This window comes from Sminthopsis crassicaudata, chromosome 1, assembly GCF_048593235.1.
Source record: "Sminthopsis crassicaudata isolate SCR6 chromosome 1, ASM4859323v1, whole genome shotgun sequence".
In the NCBI taxonomy this organism is placed as follows: Eukaryota; Metazoa; Chordata; class Mammalia; order Dasyuromorphia; family Dasyuridae; genus Sminthopsis; species Sminthopsis crassicaudata.
Genome location: NC_133617.1, coordinates 752,972,740 through 752,995,962, shown reverse-complemented (window position 1 = coordinate 752,995,962; position 23,223 = coordinate 752,972,740). Strand labels below are relative to the sequence as shown.

The 23,223-nt window shown below is 61.4% G+C and overlaps 1 protein-coding gene across 3 annotated transcripts in view; it reads right to left on the bottom strand.

Annotated features, from left to right (window-relative positions):
- ELMO1 (engulfment and cell motility 1) overlaps positions 1-23,223 on the bottom strand; it is a 220,402-nt gene that overhangs the window by 182,058 nt on the left and 15,121 nt on the right. Inside the window, exons 1-4 of one of the 3 annotated variants that reach the window (XM_074284523.1) lie at positions 13,143-13,297; positions 12,587-12,716; positions 4,021-4,061; positions 3,629-3,701 (exon numbers count right to left, since the gene is read on the bottom strand). In XM_074284523.1, coding sequence (XP_074140624.1) covers positions 3,629-3,701; positions 4,021-4,061; positions 12,587-12,664 — 192 coding nt within the window. In that variant the 5' untranslated portion in view covers positions 12,665-12,716; positions 13,143-13,297. Of the gene's footprint in view, positions 1-3,628; positions 3,702-4,020; positions 4,062-12,586; positions 12,717-12,900; positions 12,998-13,142; positions 13,298-23,223 lie in introns of those variants that run through there. The other 2 variants (XM_074284522.1, XM_074284521.1) reach the window with 2 other exon arrangements.

Here is a 23,223-nt window from a genome sequence, read left to right as displayed (position 1 = left end):
TCCAGGCCCCACCCAATAGGCCGTGGTCAGCGACACCACAGAATCACAGCTCGGCTTCTGAGTCAGAGCGCTGGAGTCCGGGCAGCCTGGCCCCCTCCCAGCGGGTGAGTCAGTCAGACCCAGCAGGGGGGGTCACTGTGAGTCATGATCAGCTCCCTCTGGGGTCAGAGCAGCAAATGCTATAAACAGCCAGCCCTTTCCTCCCCCAAACATGAAGCAGACGTCCCCCGCCCGTCCGGGCTCCTTAGTGGAGGGGGGGGTGGCTGTCCCTGACATGAGGGCCGTGAATCCTGTCAGAGGGGGCAGAGGGGAACTGGGGGCTCGGAGGGCTCCAAGGCCCTCTGCTGACCCGACATTTGGGAAAGATTAGAGAGGGAGCCGGGCCTTGCTTCCCCTGGAATAAAGGAGACATCGTCCTGGATGCTAAATTAGAGGCAGCCCCCCCCCCCGGGCAGCCTCACATTGGCCCTGAACCCCAGGGGATTAGCGGAGGCTCAGACACCACGTGTCCCGTCTGAGATGTGGAAGGGACGTCCAGGCCGAGGGCGAGAGGAGCTGGGGGCGACGTTGCTGAGGGATGACATCAGGAGGAACTCGGACGCACCCAGGACAAGTGTCCATGCTGGGAGGGACCTTGGAGGCTGGCGGACCCAGCCCTGCCATTTCACAGCCGGCAAAACTGAGGCCGGAGCTGATGGGTCCCTCGTTAGAGTGTCACCATGCAAAAGTGCACACAGGGAAGAGGGCAGGTGGGGGGCTGAGGGAGGGGAATGGGGCATGTGCCATCTGCAGGGCTGGCTGCCTCCGCTGCTCTGCTGAATGGGCTTTTCCTTTGTTCTGAGGGTGAGTTCCCAGAGGGCTCAAGGGTGAGGGAGGGGAATCCCTGGGAGTGACTGGTTGTATGAAACCCCCTCTCGCCCCCCAAAAAGAACATTCTCCCAGATAGAACCATCCACGCCCGTTCTGCTCAGTTAGTAAGTGTACCCAGAAGCACCTGGGCAGGGCACCAGAACACACAACAAAAAGGGAAAACAAAAGGAAGAAAGGATGATATTTACATAAAAACACAACGCTCAGAGAGCTGGCAAGACCTGCCCACCGAGCCCCCAAGGCCCGTGGCCAGGTTGCCCAGTCTGTGCCCAGGGCTCCGGCAGCTTCCTGAGCGTACCCCTTCTCAGCCTTCTGGAGCGACCCCCAGGGCACTCTCCCTTCAAGGGGAGGCAGCAAAGGCATTCCCAAGTAGCCAATGAAACTGCCCCAGGGGGACTCACCAGGAGCCCCAGCTCCTACTGGTGGCCACAGGTGGGCCCCACAAAACTCGGCCCAAGAGCCGAGATCCTCCTTCCTCCCTGCTTCTCTGCCCTGCCTCGGGAGGGGGGGTCAGGAAGGGCAGTGTGGACTCCCCGAGGATGCGCCAGCCCCTTCCTGTGGGTCACCATGATGATGATGGGAAGAAAGAGGGCTGCTCCCACCCTGAGAACCAAGCTGAGACCAGAACCGCAGAGAAGAAGGGCCTCAGGCACCCGGGTGGGGGGCTGCCAGACTTAAGGGGGTCCCCCAGGGAGGTCACCTCCACTCCTCTTCTCAAGGTAGCCCCTGTCCTAACTCAAGCCTCTCCCCCCTCCCTTCTCACTATCCTGAGCCGCGAGTTGGGGAGACACAGGTTGTCTCAGGCAATCGTGGGGGCGGCTCCCTGCGGGACCCCACACTGATGAAGGAAATGAGAGGGGCTGGAAGAGACCCACGGTCCCTCTGGCCCAACCCCCACATCTTGCTGATGAGGCAACAGGCTGGTGAGGGAGGAAGAAAGGAAACAAGCACCTGTCAACCTACTATGTATGAGAAAACAAGCATCTGTGGGCCTACTATGTGCCTGGCACTGTGCTCAGCTCAGGAAACAAGCATCTATGTGTTAGGAGTCTTACAAGGTACTTGGGTACTTAGTTTACACCTTTAAAGGAGTTCACTCATTGGTCCACACGTGAGATTCACGCCTTTAGGGAGCACACAAAAGCCCCCTCTCTGGGAGGAGGAGTCACGATTTCATTCCCACTCCCACCTTGGTGCGGGCTGGAGCGTTGGATTCAGAGGGAGCTGGAGGCTGAAGCTGCAGAGACTAGAGGCAAGGGCTCTCAGAACCAAGGAGAGAGGAAGCCTCCAGGAAACTAGCCGGGCCGTGAAGGAGATAAGATTTGGAAAGAGACAGTAAAGGATCTGGACTTGAACTCCTGGCTGCATTTGGAGTGATTGAACTGAACTGAAACGAAGGCTGCCTCCAGAAGCTCCCCAAAAATCCTGCTCACAGAGAACGATTCTAATTTAGAGAAAGAGAACATTACATTTATGGGCCTACTATGTGCGTGCTAAACTCTGCCAATGTTCTCTGTGGATCCTCACAACAAGCGGGGGAGGGAGGGACTATGATTGTTCCCATTTGCTTTTGAGGAGTCTGAGGCCGGTGCCCAGGCTCACACAGGCAGTAAGTGACTGAGGCCGGTCCGAGCTCACCCACACCCATCGTAGGAGAGCGCAGACGTGACCCTGTCAGCCCGGCTCAGTCTCGGCCTCCACAGGACCCTCCCGGTGCTCCACGACTCCCGTCCCACACCGTGGGACCCCCACTATTTGCCTGTTCCATGGGCAGGGACGGTATCACAAATGCTTAGTACGGTGACTAGAACACAGACAGTGCTTAATAAATGCACTGACTTGACTGATCACAAGAGAACCTTTAGGACAAAGTAAGTTTGGGACACAAGCTGAGGAACAGAAGGGCCTCGAGAGATGGCTAGCCCCACTCCCTCTTCTCACAAATGCGGAAACTGAGGCGGGTCCCCCAGGCAACGGAGCGTTCCTCTGGTCCTCCGGACTTGGGCCGGTACCTCGGCCCTGGGCTGGCTTAACCGCAGAGGGCCGGAGTCCTGGCAGCAGCTTCAGGGCCTCCTGACCCAGGGATCAGGTTCCCCCAAAACCAGCACGGCAGAGCCTAGAGCAGCTGGTCCGACCCCCCGGGGAGCGCAGCCTGCACCAGGGCTCTCAACTCTGCCCCCCGGACCACTTCTCCACCATCTCACTGCACGTCCCACCTGGGGGCTCCTGGTCATGGCTCTGCCAGCTTGGGGAGGGGAAGCCGTCGCCCGCTCTGCCCCCGGCACTTCCGCCTTGTACCCCCTTTCCCAATCGCAAGACACACAGCCCCAGGATGGTGCTGAAGGGGAGAGGGGAGCTGGACCTCAAGAACGAGTGAGATGGAGCTGGGCCTTGTGGAACATCACCGCCTCAAGCACCCACCACCATGACTGCCAGCTGCCATGATCACTGGGCACGATGAGCGCCAGCCTCCGTGAGCGCCAGCCTCCGTGAGCGCCAGCCTCCGTGAGCGCCAGCCTCCGTGAGCGCCAGCCTCCGTGAGCGCCAGCCTCCGTGAGCGCCAGCCTCTGTGAGTGCCAGCCTCTGTGAGCACCAGCCTCCAAGGCCACTGCCACTTCCACAATCACCTGAACACAGCTTAGAAAGCCCTTCCGCAGGTCCCGGTCTCCCACAGTGCTCGGCGCCAGCCTTGCGGAGGCTGGGTCTGAACTCCGTCCGCTGCCCGCCCCCACCGCCCTTCCCTCACCGTCCCCGGTACCTTCTCTGTGATGTAGAAGTTGGAGCTGTCCGCATGCTGCAGAGCAAAGCACTCATGGTTGGTCAGCGTCCACCTTTGAGAGAGCACAGGGGAGACGTGGTCAGTGGCTATCCTGGGGGGCCCCGGCTGGGTCACTCTCAGGGGCGTCTCCACACCCAGTGGACCCTGACCCCCCAGAAATGTAGGTCTCCAGAGGCCGGATCCTATTTTAACTCGGGCACTGATTGGGGAGAACGAAAACTCTGAGCAGGGCGCCCCCCACGCCCAGGCCCGGCTGCCTGCCCAGCACCCTGCTCTGGGACCCTGCCTGGCACTGCCTGGGGGAGATGTGGGAGCGGGGAACACTCTGCCCCCACCTTGTGCCCCCCAGCTTCATGCCCGGGACCACTCACCCATCACAGACTTCCTTTATCACTGCCGACAGGGGCTTTTTCTGCAACGTAAGAGAAAGAAAACACTCAGTCATTCAGACGCGGCGATGATCTCAGGGAACCAAACCCGGGCCTGTTTTCCCTATTTCTTATTTGACGATATTTCCAAGCTTGAGACGGGAGCCCCCCTGCCCCACACCCCCAGAGGGCACTGAACCCTGGGCCACAGCCAGGAGCCAGGCCTGGAGAACCTGCCTCAGACTCGACCTCTCCTTCTGTAAAATGGGGACAATGGCCCTCCCTCCCAGGCCGTGGCAAAGGGACACGCCAGCCTCCAAGCGCAGATGAGAGTGGCCACGATGGCTGGTTAACATGGGCCGGTAACTGTGGAGACCCCGCGACCCCCAGCTCTGTGGGAGCCCCAAAGGGCACGCTGGCAGGTCTGGGGGCCCTTCCTGCCCTGAGCCGGGCCAGTCAGAGCCGAGCGCCCCGTCCGCAGCAGGGCCAGGATGGACCCAGGGCGCCCTCCACAGCCGTGAAGGCAGGAGAAGGCCAGGCCGGCCGAGCTCCCACACGGCCAGGAGTCAGCACTTTGTTCCCAGGTGAGAACGAGCTCCAGAGCCCCAGCCCTGGCCAAGTCCGTCCCTCCAGAAGGTCAGAGGGCAAAGTGGCTGGACCTTCGAACCTGAGCCGGCGGCCCCAGGGGGAGACCTTAAATTTGGGCCGGGGGAGGGGGGAGGCTGCCAGCCCAACTGCTTCGTTTGTAGAAAAAAAACAGAGAAACTAAACCAGCTTTTCTAAAAGTGCAGTCGGCGCTCCTCGGGGCAGGATCGGAACCCAAAGCCCCTGGTCCGAAGCCATGGCAAGCCCCAAGTTCCCCTCCATGCAATAATGCAGAGCCACGCATGGCCCCTGAGCCGGAGCAGGTGGGGGGGCTGGGCTGCTAGACAGCAAACGCCCAGCCTCTACCCCCCGTCCGGCTCTCCCCAAATCCATCACTCTAAAGTGACCAAGTCCCGCCTCCAGCAGCTCCGGGCTCGGGCCGGGTCAGTCCCTCAAGGCCCATGGCTGCATGCACTGGGGGTCCACAGACAGCTTTGGGGTGGCCCCCGAGGGAGCCAGTCTATCCTCCTGCCCTCCCCCAACACTGCCAGACCAGGGAGCCAGGGGATGCCGTCCTTCTCCCGCTGGGCCCGTCCTGGTGGCCTGTGGGCCGGACACCCTCCGGGAGGCTCTGCAGGATCCCGGGCTATTGGGGGAAGGATCACGTCCCCATAACCTGCTCACCGATTCTCTGCCTACCAATATGTCCCGGCCCCAGGCACTCGCCCCTGGCTCTCCCTTCAACAGCCTCTTAGCTCCCACTCGCTCACCCGCCCCGAGTCCCGCTTCCTCCCTCACCACTGAGCCTCTATTCCAGCCCCGCTGCAATTTGAGACTATTAAAACTTCCTGATTCAATGGCCTCGGGCTGAGGGGGGAGACATACTTCTTGTTAGGGTGCACCCCCCCCAACCCCAGGCTCTCAGGAGACCCCATGACTGTCTATTCCCGCTGCTTCCTGCAGCTCCGAGCCCCCACCAGCGCACTTTTCATCAGCAATCGTCTAGTAGAAAACTGGCTCGCAGTAAAGGTGTTTATGAGAACAAGGGATAGAAAGCATCCAAAACACCTGGGGAACAGCACCCAGTCATACAGTGTCCATAGGAAGATGAGTCTCAGACTCAAAACTCTTCTGCAGGATCACAAAAAAGATAAAGAAAATGTGCTTTTATACAGCACCTACTATGTGCTAAGCACTTTACAAAAAATATTAACTCATTTGATCTTCTCAACTACCCTGGAAGCTGAGTGTTATAATTATTCCCATTTTACAGTTGAAGAAACTGAGGTAAACTGAAGTGCAATGACTGCCAGGGTCACACAGCCAGTCCGTGTCTGCAGCACAACACAGATCTCTCCGGCTCTAGGCCCCGTGCTTTATCCACTGTGCAACCGGCTGACTCCAATAAAATGGACGATTGCTTCTCCACCCAACCGGGCAGCTCTGACATGAATGCAATCAGTGTCGCTGGGACAAGAGGGAGGCTGTTGAATGGTCAAAAAACAAATATAAAAAATCGCTGAGAACAGCGCGATGATTCAAGTTACACTAAAAGGAGGCAGCACAGATGCCCGAGATTCGTTCCCGCCAAAAGATGTGAGCCGAAAGTTCTCAGAGAAGAAACGTTAACAGCCACACGAAAACAGATCCGAAGTCCGGAAGTCAAGAAAAATTCAGGTCAAGACCATTTTGGGGCTGAAGCCGCATTTGGGCAAAGGTGACAAAATACAAGGAAATCCAGAGAGAACCTTGGGAGGACCAAGCGCCCTCATGTTAGGATCCTGCGGGGGGGGGGGGGGGGGGGGGAGGGGAGCAACCAGTCGGGAAAGCAAGAGGGATCTGCGCTGAAAAGGCACTGGGGCAGCGGCTCTGGGGTCAGGAGGGCACACACGATGCTCAGAATGGTGACAACGGAAAAAAGAACAGCAGCAAGAGCCCCCGAAAACCTGAAGCTCGAGTGCCGGGTGGAGGCTGTGACCAAGCAGGGCTGAGGGGGAGCGGCTGCCCACTTCTCTCTTTCTTTGCAGATGTGCGAGGTCCAGGCAAGGACACGCCATCAGCAGGCACGTGGGCCGGCCGGGCCCGGCTGCCGATCCCTTTGTGAAGTTTGGTTCTCTGAGAAGGGGATGTATTTGCAAAGAGAGTGAGATAAAAAAGAATGTTTTAAAGGGGAAAACAGAATAAAATGAGAAGGGAGAGAGGAAAAGAGGGAGGGGGAGAGAAGCAATGGAAAATCAGGTTCTCTGAAACCTGGCCCTAGAGAACTTGTTACCTCCCTCCCAAGGTGAATGAGAGGGTCAGAGAGCTACTTGTCTGCATCTCAGCACAGTGAGTGACACAGGGGGTACTAAATGCCCCCCTTTCCTTCTTCCCTCCCCCTTCTTTCTTTCTTCCCTTTTCTTCTCCCATCTCTGTCTCTGTCTCTGTCTCTGTCTCTGTCTCTGTCTCTGTCTCTGTCTCTGCCTCTGTCTCTGTGTGTGTTCTGGCCTCTCCGCAGCCTCCCATGCTCCACTTGCCAGTCTCCTGGAGGTCCCTGCGGGCAGCCTTGGGAATCCGGGCACTCCTGGGACACTAGAGGGAGAGCCAGCCTTGGGAGGCTGAGTGACCCACAAACTCGCTGTCAGATCAGGGTCCGAGCCTGGGCCCACCACCACAGGTTGTACTGTTCAGACCGCCCTTCCCCCCCAGGTCCTGGACCCTCCCCCCCACAGGGATGTTTCCCTTTCTGGCCGGTCCCCAGCACCCATCCCAGGAACCACAAGGCGGCGGGTTCCCAACTGGAGGTCTTGGCCCAAGGTGACTCTTCACCTTTGGGGTCGTCGCTGTGGGGGCTCACTGCCTCCCCTCCTCTGCTGCTCCCCTGTCCACCCCTTCTCCCCCAGGCACCTGCAGCGTTTCCTGCAGCTCCCATCAGCAGCACAGTTTGGCCCTTCTCATAAAGGCGGCTGCTCCATGGGTCTGGCCGATGCCCCAGGCCGGGACAGGAAGCGGGGCCTGCGTCCCACCGAGCGCTAATCCAGGTTCCCCCCTCCCCCAAATAATCTAAGTTTCTTTTACAGGGACTTGGGTTGTTTCCTGTGTGTGAATTCTTGGCTGTTTTCGTGCTTTTTTTAGTTTGTCAACAGGAAAGAGAGAGAGAAGTAAGGGAGAAATAGAGGAAGAGACAGAGACAGAAACCGACCCAGAAGCAGACGCGACACAGAGAAGTGGTGGGACCGCGATGGGGAATAAATGTGGCAGCAGCGAGGTCTCAGGAGAGGAGGGGGCGGGACCAAGAGCATCGGGGGCAGCACAGACCCCCGTTCTAAATGTGAACGATCACATGAGGGGGACAGTGGGCCGTGCAAAGCCGTGGGTGGGTGGGGCTTCTCAAAGAAAGAGCTTGTCTCAGAAGATAAAGTGGATTAAAAGTTTTTGCACAAACAAAAGTAATGAAAGTAAGAATAAAAAAAATGTCATTTGAGAAAAAATATAGTTATAGGAAATTAACAAAGGTCTGATCAAAAAATAGTTGTAGGAAATTAACGGTCTGATCAAAGAATACAGTTGTAGGAAATTAACAAAGGTCTGATCATAGAATACAGTTGTAGGAAATTAACAAAGGTCTGATAAAAACAGTTATAGGAAATTAACAACGGTCTGATCATATATATATGCCATATATATGGCATAAAAATCAGTAAAAGGCTATGAACAGGTATTTTTCAAAAGGAGAAATGTCAGGTGCCAATCACCTCATGACTGGCAGGAGAAATGAAAGTCCAAACCTCACAGATGAAGCGAATCACAAAAAAGGCGACAATCAGCCCCACACATTCACACGGTCACCAGGACGACGAGCCATTTTGTTATATAGGAAGTTTGTTACACAGGGAGTTTGTTGGTTTGTTACATAGGAAGAAGGGGCCCCAGACCCCCTCAGCATTGGGAAGAATGCCCTTGAGGTCACTGGCCTGTCCCTGCACTGGCCTGGTGATGACGCTCCCCACACCTGTGGAGGCCACGAAGAGAGAGAAAAAACCCGTTTAGACAAATGCATTTCCAGCAACGCTTTTCATACTGGCAGCGACATGCACCCGCTGCAGGGAATGGCTGTGAACAGGCACGTGAAGGTTGTGTGATATTGTTGCTTCCTAAAGGGGACGGACACTGGAAAACCAAGAGGCCTCTGGGAAGCCCTGCGGGAGCAGCACTGGGAGAACCAGCAGCCGAGGAGCGACTGTAAATGGGAAACAAAACTGAGAAACACTCCAAGGGCTGGAGAATGACTGAAGCTTCAGAACAATCTCTCGCCTCTAGTGGCTGAGAAGCAGCAGATCAGAAGATGGAAGGAGGTGGACGTTCTCCAAGATGACCAGTGGCTGCTATGGGGGTGGGGAAGCTAAGGGGAGGTTGGAGCACTTGCAAGGGGAGGTGAGTCCAGGGGACCTGGAGCTTCGAGGAGGAGCAGAGGGTCCGGGAGGCCCACTGCTCCGCAGCTCCCTTCAGGCCCTCCTCCTGCCTGCTCAGTCACCACTGCTGGCTCTTCTTGCTACTCCTGGGGGTGTCCCAGGGCTCCATCCTGGGCCCCTTTATCTCCCCCATGTGACCTCAATTAGCTCCCATGAGTCCAAGAGATTCCATTCTCTTATGCAGGGGACTCCAGTGACCCAGCCCTGAGCTCTGTCCCCACCCGTCTCATCCTTCTCTCTCCATTTTCTCTCTCTCCCCCTCATGTATCACCTGCTTTAAAGCTTGTCTCCCTTTCTCCCATCTCTCACAGCCCCCCCTCCTGCTGCTGGGGGTCCCTCCCCCATTTCAGCCATTGCCAAGATTTCCCTAAAGCATTGAGTGACAGGTCAGCAAACCCAGGGCTCCCCAGTTACACAGAATCAGCAGAAAACTCCGTTTTGGGTTCGTAAAGCCCCTGCTAACCAACCCCTTGCTAGCTCCCTATGTCCTCCTCCCTCTTCCCCGCCCTGATCCAGTGACAGCGGCTTTTCTGCTGTTTCTCCCCACAAGACCCCCCCACCCCCTCCTGGAGTCTGTCTCCCCTTTTCCTAGATCTCCCGGACCCCCCAGTTCCCCGTCTGGCTCCTGCCTGGACGCACTTTTGGTTCATCTCCCTCAGGCTGGACGCTCCCCGAGGGCAGGGGCCCAAGGAGATCCTAGGAGTCCAGAGCTCAGCATGGGGGCCCAAGGAAGCCCTCCTCTCTTTCCCATCCTCCCCCAGTCTTTCATCCCAGCATTCAGCACTCTACCTGACCCATACATGACACTAGATCCCTCCCCCCCTTCCCTCCCTCCTTCCCTCCCTCCTTCCCTGCTTCCTTGGCGAGGTGGGGGACTATGGGGGCAGAATGCTGCATAGTAGGACCCACTGGTCTTTGAGAGAAAAAAGTCTCCCTGGCAGGTTTGGGGAGGGTTAAATCTGAACATGCCTCAGCTGGGAAAGCAAATGGCATGGATAACGTGGCGGGGAGGGGGTGCCCGGCCTTTCACTGGCCATCCCCAAGCCTGCTCTCCGGGCCGCCATGCGGCCTTCCCCTAGAACGCCCCGCTCTCCCTCTGCTCAGCTGGGAGGAATGGTGCTCTGTCAGCACCCCAAGATCCAAAGCAAGGAGCCGACCTCCTGCACAAAGGGGCTCCCCAAGGCTCAACAGAACCATTGGCCAGAAGAACGGGCTGGAATCACTAGCAAACCGCTCTGGAGGGCCTTTCCCCCCTGGGAGGACAGAATCCTGCTCCCCGATATTGCAGGGGAAATAACAAAGGGCCAGAGAACTGAGGGGGGGGCTTTTGTGAAGCAAGCTGGGAGATCCGGAGGCTCCCTGACTGCAGGCCCAGGGACGAGGCAGCTCGCAGGGGCCGGGGCCGGCAGACAAACTGCCCACTCTCCTGGGCCTGCCACCCTCTGTGGGGCCGCACTGACCACAAGCTCATGTTCATCCCAAGAACTGGCCCGAGGACCGATGAACCACTGCTCTGGGCCTAGAATCGAGACTCCTCTTGGGCTAAAAACTCTTCCTAGCCGGTGACTGACTGCTTGCCTCAGTTTCCCCATTTGCCAGGTGAGTTGGAGAGGAAAGGGCTGCAGGGTCCTGGGGTCATGATGCCATGTTTTGAGCAGCTTTCTGGGGATGCCCCCTGAGGCCTTTGCAGAGACACAAAGGAGGGCTCCAGACCTGCGCTCATTAGCTGGGTGCCCTTGGGCAGGTCGGCTCCCTCAGGCTGGGCTGTAAAATGGGGCGATGGAGTCTGCCGGACACCCGCGGGGTTGCCTACTCCACCCACCCGTCCAGCCTGGGTCTGAGACACCGGCTCCTCCCCTCAGCTCCCCCCTTCGGCTTCCTCCCACCATGGGCCCAGGAGCTTCTGGGGGCAGGGACCGCTTGCACTCACAACATCAGCACAGGGCCCCAGGCGGCCCCTTTATAGAGACTGCTCTGGCCCCCGAATCTCCCATAAGCCCTGGCTCAGATCAGCGCGAAGCCACTGGGCCTTCACATGCATTTGTGAATCTAAGTCACAGGGGGAGACCGAGACCATGATGCGGGGCCGCTCTGCGCAGACCCCCCAGGCAAGGAGACCCTCCCCCGTGGGTGGGAGCTGGGGAGAAGGGGTGCCATGGGCCATATCTGAGCTAATTACAGGAGATGCGGAGGAGTTTCCCTGAGCCTGAAGGAATTCAGGGGCTGGGTCAGCGCCCAGTAAACTTTGTTGCCACGTGTCCCCACCCCTGCAGCACATTCCTAGGTCCACCTCTGCCCGGGCAGCTACCACAAGAGCTGGGATTCTGCCCACGTTCCCGGGGCCATAATCCAGTGCCCGCAGCTGTTGGCACGTTCCTGCCCACTCCGGCTCCTTCGCCACCAGACTATCACTGCCCCCTACCAGCTTCATCCCCTGCTTCCACCCCCAAGGGAGGGGAAGCCCCCAACCCCTCCGAGAGACCTCTGCGGTCTATTTCCAGGGAGGACCTGGAGGCCGTCAGCGTCTCCCCCAGCCAGCTTCAGTTCCTCAGCTGGGCTCCGCTAAGCTCTGGCCCTGCAGGGGTCCCTGGTTTCCCCGGCAGCCCCTGCCCCCAGCTCCCCTGTCTGCAAAGCCAAAGGACCTCGCCCATGACCTCTCAGCCCGGCCCAGCCCTGAGGGAAAGGAAAGGACCAGAAATCCCCACACACACACATAAAGGCGAGTTACAGGCCAGTGCTTGTTAAATGCAAGAAAAAGGCTTTTTAGAGAAACAAAGTCACCAAGCTCATGTCTGCTAAGGGCCTGCCTGAGCGCCCCGTCTCTGCTGGGGGCTCCTTCCACAAAGGAGGGCCCCCCAGGGTGGGCTGTGTGCCCCTGCATCCCAGACCACCCAGAGATCCTGCACCCTGCTCCCTGCAGGGAAATCTGCCGGACCAGAAGCAGTAAGGCCGGACCTGGAGAGGGAGCCCGGAGAGCGGGGATGGGCCGGGGGTTGCCATGGCACTGGGGCGGGCGGGCCCTGCTGGCTCCTGGCCTGGCCCCAGGGACCGGATGGCTCTGCCCTGGCCAAGGGACACCACGGGGTCGAGCCTCAGGAGGGAGAGTTCCCTGGTGCAGCCCCAGCTTACGGGGGCTTCGGATCCAGGGCAGGGCGCCAGGGAGACTTGGGACCCCCTGGCCCTGCTCCCCCACTCTGCTGAGGCCCAGGGGATGAAGGGGCTTCCCTGAGATGGCTCCGCACCCGAGGGAGGGCAGGGGGCTTGAGGCCGTGGCACAGGGCCGGCCGGCCCTGGGCAGCTCAGGGAGCTCCGTCTGTGCTGAGGGCGGGGCCGGGCCCAACAGGGCTCCTGAGTGCTCCCGGATGGTGGCCTCAGACCCGTCCAGCAGGCGAAGTGGCCGTGAGCTGCCCCCCGGACTCCTTGGCCTTGCCCACCCCCCAGCCCCTCCCAGCCCTCCCATCCCCCAGCCATCTCAGCCCCCGCTCCCCTCCCCAGGCCTGCTTGGGGCAGGCCGGCACAGCCGCCCGACTTACTTGGTCGATCTCCATGAGTTTGGGGAAGGCCCCCGGGCACTCGATGGCCACCTTCACGATGTCCGCGGGGGGCGGCATGGTCGCTGGCAGGAGCGGGGCTCAGGCTGCCCGGGTCCGAGTGTCCCCACGCCTAGGGGAGAGCGGGAGACAGAGAGAGAGGCCGATCAGAAGCCGAGCGGGGACCGCGGGCCCATCACTTCCTGTTTTCACCGGAGCCCGGAGAGCCTGAGAGCTGTCGGCCCCCACCCCGCGGCCGCCGCCCTGGGACGGGGGGGGGGTCCTGGGCCGTGGGCAAGGCTCCTGGGGGCACCCACCGAGGGTCGGGGGCCTCCTGGGGCCCAAGGGGTCTGTGCGGGGGGGAGGGGCGGCCTCCTGCAGCGGGCGGCCTCCGGAAGGACAGATTGCCCAGGAAGTCCGGCCTGGCCAGGAAGCCGGCTAAGGTTGGCTGGCTGAGAGAGCACACGGTGTGCTGGGGAAGCTGGGGTGTCGAGAGGGGCTGCCGGGGGCTGGGCACCCCCCACATGCACACAGACAAGCCCTTCCTTGCTGTGCTAACCTGCTCCCCAGCACCGGGAGCCCGAGGGGTGCAGGGGTGAGGGACTCCCAGGACGGCAGCCCCGAACCGGACGCCAGAGCAAACAGCTGGGAGGCTCCTGGGCAGGGGAGCCAGAGGAGTCTGACTGACCCCATGCTCAGGGGACCCCCGAACCCCAGCCCAGAGACACCCCCTCCACGTGGGCAGGAGCTGGAGGGGCCCGGGGTGCCCGGATCTAGGCCGGTCCCGGGAGAGGGGGGCAGGGGCAGGGGCGCAGTCCCTTGGAGCTGCCAGGCCTCCTCACTCTCTGGAGGACCCTTCCCACTTCCTTTTCCTCCATTTATTTACAAGGCCCAAGGTGTGTGATGTGACCCAGCGGGGGGGGGGGCGGCCAGCAGGCCGGGGGAGCCCCAAGCACAGGAAATCACTCCAGCTTCTCCCCTCCCCCTTCCGAGAGCCCGGCCAGAACGGGCTTCCCAAATCGGGGTCAGGGAGCAGGGCCCCCGCCCGTCCCCAATCATCGCCCCAGGAAGCCAGACCGCGGCCCCGCCATCCGGTTACGGCGACACAGAACATCCCATGCCCTCTGCTTGGCACGAGGCTGGCGCAGTAGGCGGTACCATCAGAGTGTGGCAGCCCCTCAGATGCCCCTCCACGGGGCCCCGGAGCAGGGAGCCCAGGGACGCAGTTTCCCCATCTGCAAAATGGGAACAACATTCCTCCGCTCCACCTCCCCAGAGAATTGTGTTGGGAAAGTGCTGGGGAAGAAGCTGAGGAAAAAGCCCCTCAGTCTGGGGTCAGAGGTCGGAGAGCAGACCCCAGGTCTGACGCCTTCTGGTGTCCCCACGACTGAGCCCCCTGGCCTCCGCCCCCTCAGTTCTATGAAAGAAAGAGTTAGGGTAGACGGCCTGGGAGGACCCCACCCCTCCTAGGAGCCTCCTGAAGAATCTAGAGTTCCTGGGGGACCCCAACAGCTCAGGGCCCAGCCCCCCAATCTGGTCTGTGTGACTTAGATATCATGATGGGGGGGAACCGACAGCTTGGGGTTCAGCCCCCCAGTCTGGTCTGTGTTAGATATCACTGGGGGGCCCTGGAAGCTCAGGGTCCAGGCCCCCCAACCTGGCCTGACTTATGGGGGGCTGCTGCTGACACTGGCTCTTCCTTTGGGGAGGGGGAAGATCCTAGTCTGCCTATCCCAGTCAGGTGACCGCAGGAGCAGTTTCTTCCCTTCTCTCCTGATCTATCCAATGGGAGAATACCCTGGGCCCTGCAGGGCTGTGGGGGCCTCATGGCTGCCGAAGCCACGGCTCAGCAGTTGTCCTGGCCCAGGTGTGATCACTGCCCTGGGCCGGCTCCTTGGCCTGGGGCCCAGCCCGGGGGAGGAGGTGCTCCCTTGTCCGGATGAGCAGAGGGTCCTTGGCCTGGGGACCGGCCCCCTGCGGGGAGGAAGGGCGGCAAGCTGGGAGCCGGGGCCTTGTCCCATTGGAGATGGCGGGATGTGAGCCCTCGGCCCAGCCCGGCCCCCCCCCCCCAGCTGCCCGATGCCGGCCTCGGCCCTCCCCAGCACAGGAAGCCCCCCGCTCCTGACTCAGTATGTCCGGGCCGCCCGGCTGAGCTGGGCTGAGCTACTCCGGGTTCTGGCCCCTGCTGTGTGGCCACATCAGGGAATCCAGTCCTGATTCTCCCTTTTTGGAGACTGGGGGGGGGGGGAACACCAAGCACACTTAGATCAGGAGCAAGTGGGAAGAGCTGGGGAGACCCCCTCCCACAGCTCCCCCAGGAGAGCCAGAGGCTCGGTCCCAGCAGGGGCTGCCCAGCCCCCCCCCCCCGCAGCCCTGAGGCTGGGCCAGCTCTGACTGTGGGGAGCCACCGACGCCCTGTAATTTCCACGCTGGGGTTGGGCCCGGCCCAGCCTACAGTCCACGTGGCAGCCGGGACGTCACCTCCGGCTCTCCCGGCCTAAAGGCCCCAAGTCCTTCTGAGGGAGCCCTCTCCCGCCGGCCGGCCCTCCCTGTGACCGTGGGCCTGCTGCCCCCCAAGCAGGCCGGCTCCCCAGCACGGGGCAGGCGCTTCATGCAGAGACCTGAGCCTCCTAGAGCCAAGGGCCGGCCCGGAGCTCTCTGCCCGTCCATCAGGCTCCAGGACTCTCTGCTCTTCCCAGGAGCCCCAGCCTGACAAGAGCCCAGCAGTCCTGGCCATGCATTCTCCTGGTCCGGCCGGCGGCTTTGGGCCCGGTCCTCGTCCTTCCTTCCCTCATCTATGAAATGGGGATGGCCGGTTTGGGTTCCGGCTCTGGCCCACGCCCCTTTCAATGAAGACAGGACTGTTTTGCATCTTTCCTTACTCAGACAACCCTCGGAAACCTCAGCCAGCCACGCTGCCTCAGGGGAGAGTGGTCCTTATTGCTGCCCCAGAAACGCCCCGGCTGAGGCTCCCCAGACACCCCGGCAGCAGCAGAGGAGGAAGGGGCTGTAAGGGGTCCGGAGCATGGGAGCCCCCACCAAGTGCCCCACTCAGCCCCTCTCAGGGTCCCCCCTACCTGAGCCCCTGCCACCACCACATCCACACCTGTCGGCACCAGCCTTTTCTTCAAACTCAATGTTCTGGGAACATCCCCCAGACAGGCCGGCCTGTTCTCTGGGACTCTGAAACTGCCAAGGTCCACTCTGACCAGACTGCCCCCCGTATCTCCCCAGGGGGCGCCCCAGCTTCTCTCTGCAAGGGGAGAGAAGCTGGGGCGCCCCCTGGGGAGATACGGGGGGCCTGCAGCCCCTCCCTGGGGACTGAAGCAGGCACTTACCCGGCTGTCCGGAAGGCGTTCTCTGGGGCCCGGAGGGTCATGGGGGCACCCGGCCCTGTCTCTGGGCCCCCCGGGAGCTTGGGGCCCCCATTCGGTCTGGGTCAGTGAAGGAGAACAGCACGGCAGGGGCAGGATGTTCTGTGGTCCCTGGGGACTCCCCCCGGGGGGGAGGTAAGCGGGGTCTCCCGCAGCCCCGGGCCCCACACTCTGGCAGCGCCTCCATGCCTGCCTCCTCTTCTCCAGAGCGGCCGGCCTGGGGCCCTCACACCCATGCAGACCACGAGACAACAAAGGACCTTTCACCTCCCATTCAGGGCCTGGAGGAAAGCCACGACCCCCGCACGGCTCGGCCCGGGCAGAGCCCTCCCTTCGCTGAGGCCACGCGCCCGCCAGGGCCAGGGGGGCTCGGCACCGTGGGCAGAAGGGAATCTGGACTGAGAGCCAGGGAAGGGCTGAGCTCCCCATCTGGGGGCGTCCTCAGGCAGGGGCTGGGCGCTGGCTCAGGGGGAGAGGGGTCCTGTTCAGACCAGGCCCGACCTATTAGGGGCAGAGCTTCCCTCCTGGCTCTGGGTCCTAGCTCCCGGGGATGGGCCCGGGCTCCTGGCTGCCTGGGACGGGCCTAGACCCTGAGGATGAGTCCGGCCCCAGGGAGGAGTGCTCCAGAATGCCAGCTGGGCTCCCGCAAGGTGCCAGGCGGGGGCAGGGAGGGGCAGGACCCATGGGTGTAACTCACATCGCTATGACACCTCCAAAACGCTCCACAATTATCACCTCCTTTGTTCCCTTGGAAGGGGGTAACAGTATCAGTCCCCCTTTCAGTGGGGGACAACTGAGGCAGATGTGGCGCCTGATCCTGCCTCTGGGTCCCCTGATTCTCCTCCGCTAACTCTTAGAACGGTTAGCGTTTCTTTGGCATTTTCAGGTTGGCAAACGCGACCCCTCCCCTCACTTGGAGTTCGTGAGGTGCCCCAAAGCTGTGGGGAGGGGCAAAGGGGCTGGAGCCGGGGGAGGAGCTCGGCCACTTTGGGCACCGTCCCCCGGGGGCTTCGGACAGAAAACAAAAAAAGGAACCATTTCTTCCTCCGATAGCTCTCGGCCTCCTTCCTCCTTCAGTGTTTTTCTCTCACTATATCCATGATGTAAGCCGGGGAGGGGGGAGGGGTTTGGCCGGAGCCCTGGGAGCGGGGTTCCCACACAGCCCAGCCCTCTCCGGAGGGCCTGCCCCACGATCCCAGGTGAATTTGGGGGGCCTGAACCCCTGCTGTTTCCCTTCCTTCCCCCCCTCCCTGCTCCTGGCCCTCCCCATACTATGGGGAGTTAAGCATAGGGGCACAGAGGCTGCAGGGATGGGGGGCTGGGGGGGCCCCACAATCACACCCAGAAAAGAGAAGTCTGGAGGGCAGGAAGTCAAGCGGGGCCAAAAGGGGAAGGCGTCCCCTGGGGCGTGTTACCTCTACCCAGCACAAGCGGAGCCCCGACCTCAGGGAAATCCCACGGGACAGGAGCACCGAGACCCCTCAGGCTTGTGCCCACAGGAGGCCCCGGCCCAGCCCCACGGGCCACAGTTTGGACCCAGAGGGGATGGCAAGAGCAGTTTCCTTTTGCCCAGAAAGCCTGAGGGTCTTCCCCTCAGATATTTTGGGTGGGATTAGTTAGAAAGGGCCAGTGTCCGCCTGACTTCTAACCCCACTCACTGACTGGACACTTCACTTAAAGGCCTTTTGTAACACAACCCGAGGGCCGTCCCCACTCGTCCTGGTCTCTGTCCCACTGCCTGACCCAGATGGTTCTGGAGGAGAAATGAGGCTGGCAACCTCGCCCAGCTCCCCGACTTAAAGCCAGTTCACTCCAAGTCACGGCGTGACCTTCCTGACAGCGGGGCCCTGCTCCAGAGTGAAGGATAGTCCTCAAACCCTGGAAGGTCAAGAGCGCTTCCGGACTTACTCTCAGACCCAAGATTTGGAGACGGCTTAGCCCAGCCTCTCCATTTTACAGATAGGAAAACTGAGACCCAAAGAAGTTAAAGGACATGCTCTGAGTCATGAGCCAGTTAGAATTCAACTTCAAATCACCTGACTTCAATCTAGCATCCTAGCACACCTCACTGATGCTTCCGGGCTCTCAGAGACATCTTGGGGCCCCAGCAGCCTGGAGGGAGCACAGACCAGGGCTTCCCCCTCCCTTCTGAGAGCACCCCGAGGTCATCTGTAAATCAGCTTCACCTCCAGGGCTGGGGCCCTTCCCAGAGAAAACCAGCGCCTCCCGGGGCATCTCAGGGCCTCAATCAGCACGGGCCCCACTAGCACTTCCCCTTCTGGGGCCTCGGGAAGGTCAGCACTCGGCCCCTGCCCGTTCTTGATCACTTCTCTTCCCCAGGACACTTCAGCTGGGCAGACAGCTCTCAGGGTGGCTACTGTGCTGAGAGGGAGGAACACGCCCAGGCTCCTGGCCCATCCAGATGGGAAATCTTGGGGTACAGGCTTGTGAATACATGGGACAGCTGAGGAGCAAAAGGAAGGAGAAAGAAAGGAGAGGGAAGGAAGGGAGGGAGGAAGGAAGGAAGGAAGGAAGGAAGGAAGGAAGGAAGGAAGGAAGGAAGGAAGGAAGGAAGGAAGGAAGGAAGGAAGGAAGGAAGGAAGGAAGGAAGGAAGGAAGGAAGGAAGGGAAGGGAGGGAAGAAGGAAGGAAGGAGGAAGGAAGGAAGGAAGGAAGGAAGGAAGGAAGGAAGGAAGGAAGGAAGGAAGGAAGGAAGGAAGGAAGGAAGGAAGGAAGGAAGGAAGGAAGGAAGGAAGGGAAGAAGGAAGGAAGGAGGAAGGGAAGGAAGGAGGGAAGGAAGGAAGGAAGGAGGGAAGGAGGGAGGGAGAAGGAAAGGAAGAAATGGCATGTGGCCCACCCCATTTCTCCCTTATTTCTATCTATTCCCGCACAAGCTTAAAAAGAAAAAGCTCCGTCCCCTCAGAGAGCTCCCTGGGAGGGAAGCCGGCCGTGGCCGGGAGCCACTGGTCTCCTTGTCACAAGAACCGACTAACGGCCCCTTTGCCCAAAAGGGAATCTCTCCTGTGAGGTCTGGGGGCCCAGGAAGGGTGAGGGGCGGCCCGGGTGTGCTGTTCCCCCTCCATCTCCCCCCTCCCCATGACTATCCCATAGAATAGATGCCCTGAAGGCTCTGCTCTTTCCAGGAATATCACAGAAACGGGACCTCGCACAGAAGGGGGGGGCCTGTGCTTTACACATGAGGGACCCCAGCTCACCAGGCACAAGAAGCCGAACCAGGCCCCAAATCTCCCCCTCCCTGGGTTCTCTCTGGGGAAATCTCCTCACGATGGGTAGGTCGGGGTTAACAGGTAGGTTAGGTGGAGCCATCTACATCCACCCTGCCCACAGCTCCTCTCCGGTAACTGATGGCCTCCTTAGGGAGGGACAAAGGTCCTCCCAATGAAGTGCTCTACTCACTGAAAAATACAGGGGGGGGGAGGAAGGGGAGGAGAGGGAGGAGGGGGAGGAAGAGGAAGATGACGGGGGAGGAAGAGGAGGAAGAAGAGAAGGAGGAGGAGCAGGAGGAGTTAGTGCCTGGGACCAATTTCAGCCTGTATACAAAGTATCTTATTTCCGGACTGAGACAACCCTCCCAGCTCCGCTGCCAAGCCAAGTGTACCCCCAAGGTGGCTCCGCCGAAGCTTCAGGCAGTAACATGAGGATCCAAAGCCTCCCTGGGAGCCCGGCAGACTCTGGCTTCTTAACGGCTTACGGCATCCCCCCAGGAACCCCCCTCCCCCTGCCCCCCTCCATGCCAGGATCGAGTTTCCAGCCGTGGTCTTCTCCGTCTTCTCGGATTCAGCTTCGGGCAGAGCCACAGGGGAGGAGGGACGGAGGGCTCGCGCTTCCCATGTGCCTTTGCTCCTATGTCAGGAAAGTTCCGGAGAAGAAGAGGCCGGAATCCTGCAGGCGCAGCCTCCGTGGCCCCCGGAGGGAGTCCTGAACTCCCCGAGCCCCACGTGCCCTTAGGGGAGGGACCAAGAGCGGCTCCCTGCAAGGGCAGCAGAAGGGCAGGAAGGCGGATTGACAAGGCCCCGTGGTAAGAGGTGAGTCCTCCTGACTGAGGGCCGGCAGGATGAGCAACAGCCCAGATGTGCTCACCGCTTTCCCAGCGAGTGCTCCCGCTTTCCCAGCAAGCTTCCAGGGTCACCGAGGCTGCTTCCTGACCACGCTCTGGCCGTCTAAGCCAAAGAAAACCTTCGCGCTTCCGGAGCTGCTGCTTCCTTCCTTCCCAGGAAAAGCCCCAAGGAGAGGGAGCACTCTCTCCGTGCTCCCTGATGGCCTTTCTTCCGCCCTAAGCCCGAGAAGTTACCGCACTCTCCGCATGGCGCCACAACACTGGGCACCAAGGACTGCTCGGGGGATATCAAGCCAATAGACACGTATTAAGCACCTACTGTGTACCAGTTTTGTGCCCCGCTGTGGTAGCAAAGGCAAAAGTCAGCCCCCCTCTGGAGAAGCTCACAGGCTCCGGAGCCACACCAGAGAAGGGGTCTGAATACGCCTCGATGCCGCGGCCCGCAGGGGGCGCAGAGCCCCGGACACAACCCAGAGGTTCGGGCCCCTGGACCCCAGCATAAAACGGGGCCTAAAGAGGCCGCCGACGGGGAGAGACAAAGGGAGGTCAAACAGCGCCCCCTGGCACCTCCGAGCGCTCCCTGGTCCGGGCAGCCAGGCGCCGCCCCCCAGAACGGCAGTGGGGGGGGGGGGGGAGACTCAGGGGCTGACCATCCACACAGGGAACACGAGGCGGATGCGGGGCTCTGCGCACCCCCGGAGACACCCCCGGGGGAGGGAGGGAGCGCGGTGACGCAGCCACAGTCCCCTGGAAGCGCAGTCCTGCCCCTTCCCACGCACAGTGACTGTGCCCGCCCCCCCCCCAGGCCGGCCCTCAGCCCCCCCCCCCCAGGCTCTCCCTCGTGCTCACGCCCCAAACACTCCCGGAAATGTGTTTCGAGGGCTGTTTAAGCTAGAGTGGACCATTTGTGTCTGGGGGGGAGGGGAGGGAGAAAAACCGGGGGCTCTGCTTGTAGATTAACCGAGCACTCCCCAGCTGCCCCCCCACTTCCGGAGCCCTGACCTCGCGGCTCCCTCTCCCCACCCCCCCATCTCCCCGAGCCCCGCCCCCACCCCTCAGCCCTGAGCAGGCTCCCCTCCCCCTGCCTGCACACTCTTAGAAGGGAAGCTCCCTGAGGGCGGGAGGCTGTGTCCATGGTGCTGAAGGCCTTCCTCCTCTCCTGGCACTAAGGACGGCCGCTCTCGCTCTCGCACCTGGATGTCTGCACGTGGTCCAGGGCTCCCTGGCTTTCCAGGCTGCCCCCTCCTTCCCCCCCTCCCCGCCCCCTTCCCCCCCCCCCCCCAGTGTCTCCTACCTCAGTTCTTCCCGCCTTCCGGGCGCTCTCCGCTGCCCCTCCCCCACCCGGCCCAACCACCCAGAGGCCCTTGGCGGGCACGTTCAGCCCGGACGCTCGCCTCCAAGATGGCGGAGCCTGAGCAGAGAGCCGGCCCCTGGGTGTGGGTTCTGGGGCCGGAGCTCAAGCTGCCCCTCGCCCCCCAAACCTGGCTCCAGAGACAAGTCTGTAGGCTGAACAGGAGGTCGTGGTCCGTGGGAAGAGGAGCCCACCCGGCTCACAGACTCACCAGCTCTCCTCTAGACTTCGAGTAGCCTCCCTGCCTCCCCTCTCCCCCGTCCCCAAAGCCTCCCACTGGTTCTGCAGCTCTGACGGCGGCGCCACCTCCCGCTCACATGCGCTTGGGGGTCATCTCCTCCACTAAGCCCCAAAGCCCCCCCAGCGAGCTCAGGTGCCACCATTGCCCCTCCAATCCCCCATCCGGGCCTCACCAGCCTGCCCTTGGCCAGCCCCCCCCCCACTGGGCCTGTGACCTCTCCGGCAGCTGGAACCCTCCCTCCCCAAGGCTCGGCTGCAGGGCCCTCTCCCCCATGTGTGCTAAGAGCAGCGCCCCCGCTCCGTCTGGACAGTGCAATGTGCTGCACCCCCATCCTGGATCCCCCCCCAGAAGCCAGCTGCATCAGAGCCCCGTGGGAGAAGCCCCCACCCTGCCTCCCGCTCCCCAAGCCTTCTGGATCCCCTTGGGGGCAGTCTGAGCGCCGGTTTATGCAGGGGCTCCCTTCCGTAGGTGGTCCGGGCTGCCACAAGGGGGGTTCACGGAGGTTATCACCAGCTGCCGATGGGCTCCAGGTCCCCTCCCCCCATCACCTGCACAGCCCCGTCAGAGCCGGGCCAGCTAGCGTTTCCGCAGCCCTCTGAGGAGGTCCAAAGGGCATTATAAACACGGGCTCCCTTGAGCCTCAGACCCGCCCCATGAAGGGCCCTGATATCACCCCCCGCTCTGAGACTTGGGGGACTTACCTGGGTCACACAGCGAGGGCCAGGGGCTCAGATCATCCCAGGGTCAACCCCATCCGCCACAACCAGAGGCCCTCGCGCCAAGAGCGAATCCCAGAGATGTCAAGCAGCCCCCACCATCCAGAGGCCCCTTTGGGGGGGGTCAGCCCAGCCAGAGCCCGTCAGGGCCCGTCTGTGACGTTTTCACCCTGGACCTTGTCTCAGAGAGCAGCCTGGGGGGAGGGGGATCCCTCAGCTTAGACAGCCCGACTTCGCCCTCTCATCGCTGGCTTCCTGGGGCCTGGGTCCTCGAGACGCCCCGAGGTCCGGCCTCTCTCCAGACCTGGGGATGGACGGTGCCTGGGCCCCGCGCCCCCGGACTGTGGCCTTGGACCGGCCTCTGTGCAGGGCACGGCGAGCTCTGGGTCAGTCAGCAGGAAGCAGCTTAGTGCCGGCCCCTGCTCCTCGGGAGCCATGGGGAGAGACGAGGCCGGGGGAGGCCGCGGCCCGCTCCCCTGTGGGAGGATCAATCTGCCCATTGTTTGGAGGGACACACGGCCGCTTGTGGGTCCCCGGTACATCTGTGACGCGGCCCCACGGAGAACAAACTCTGGCCATGCACACAATGGGCCCTGTGTCTGTGGCCCCCGAAGAGGACCCTGTGTGGGAGCCCCCATGGCCCCACAGGCAGGGGCAGAGGCGGGCTACCATCACTGTCTGTGGACAGACCACCCGCCTCGGCGAGATCCCGGGTCCCCAGAGCACGGACAACGGCCATTTCTCTGGTCCAGCGTCCCTGCCCCCCACCTTTCACTACCTTTCCTCAGCCCTGGGAAAGGGACAACAAGGGGGTGCCCCACTAACATAAGTCACGGGTTCAGATCCCGCCTCCTTCCAAGGCAGAGAAGTCGGCGTCCTGC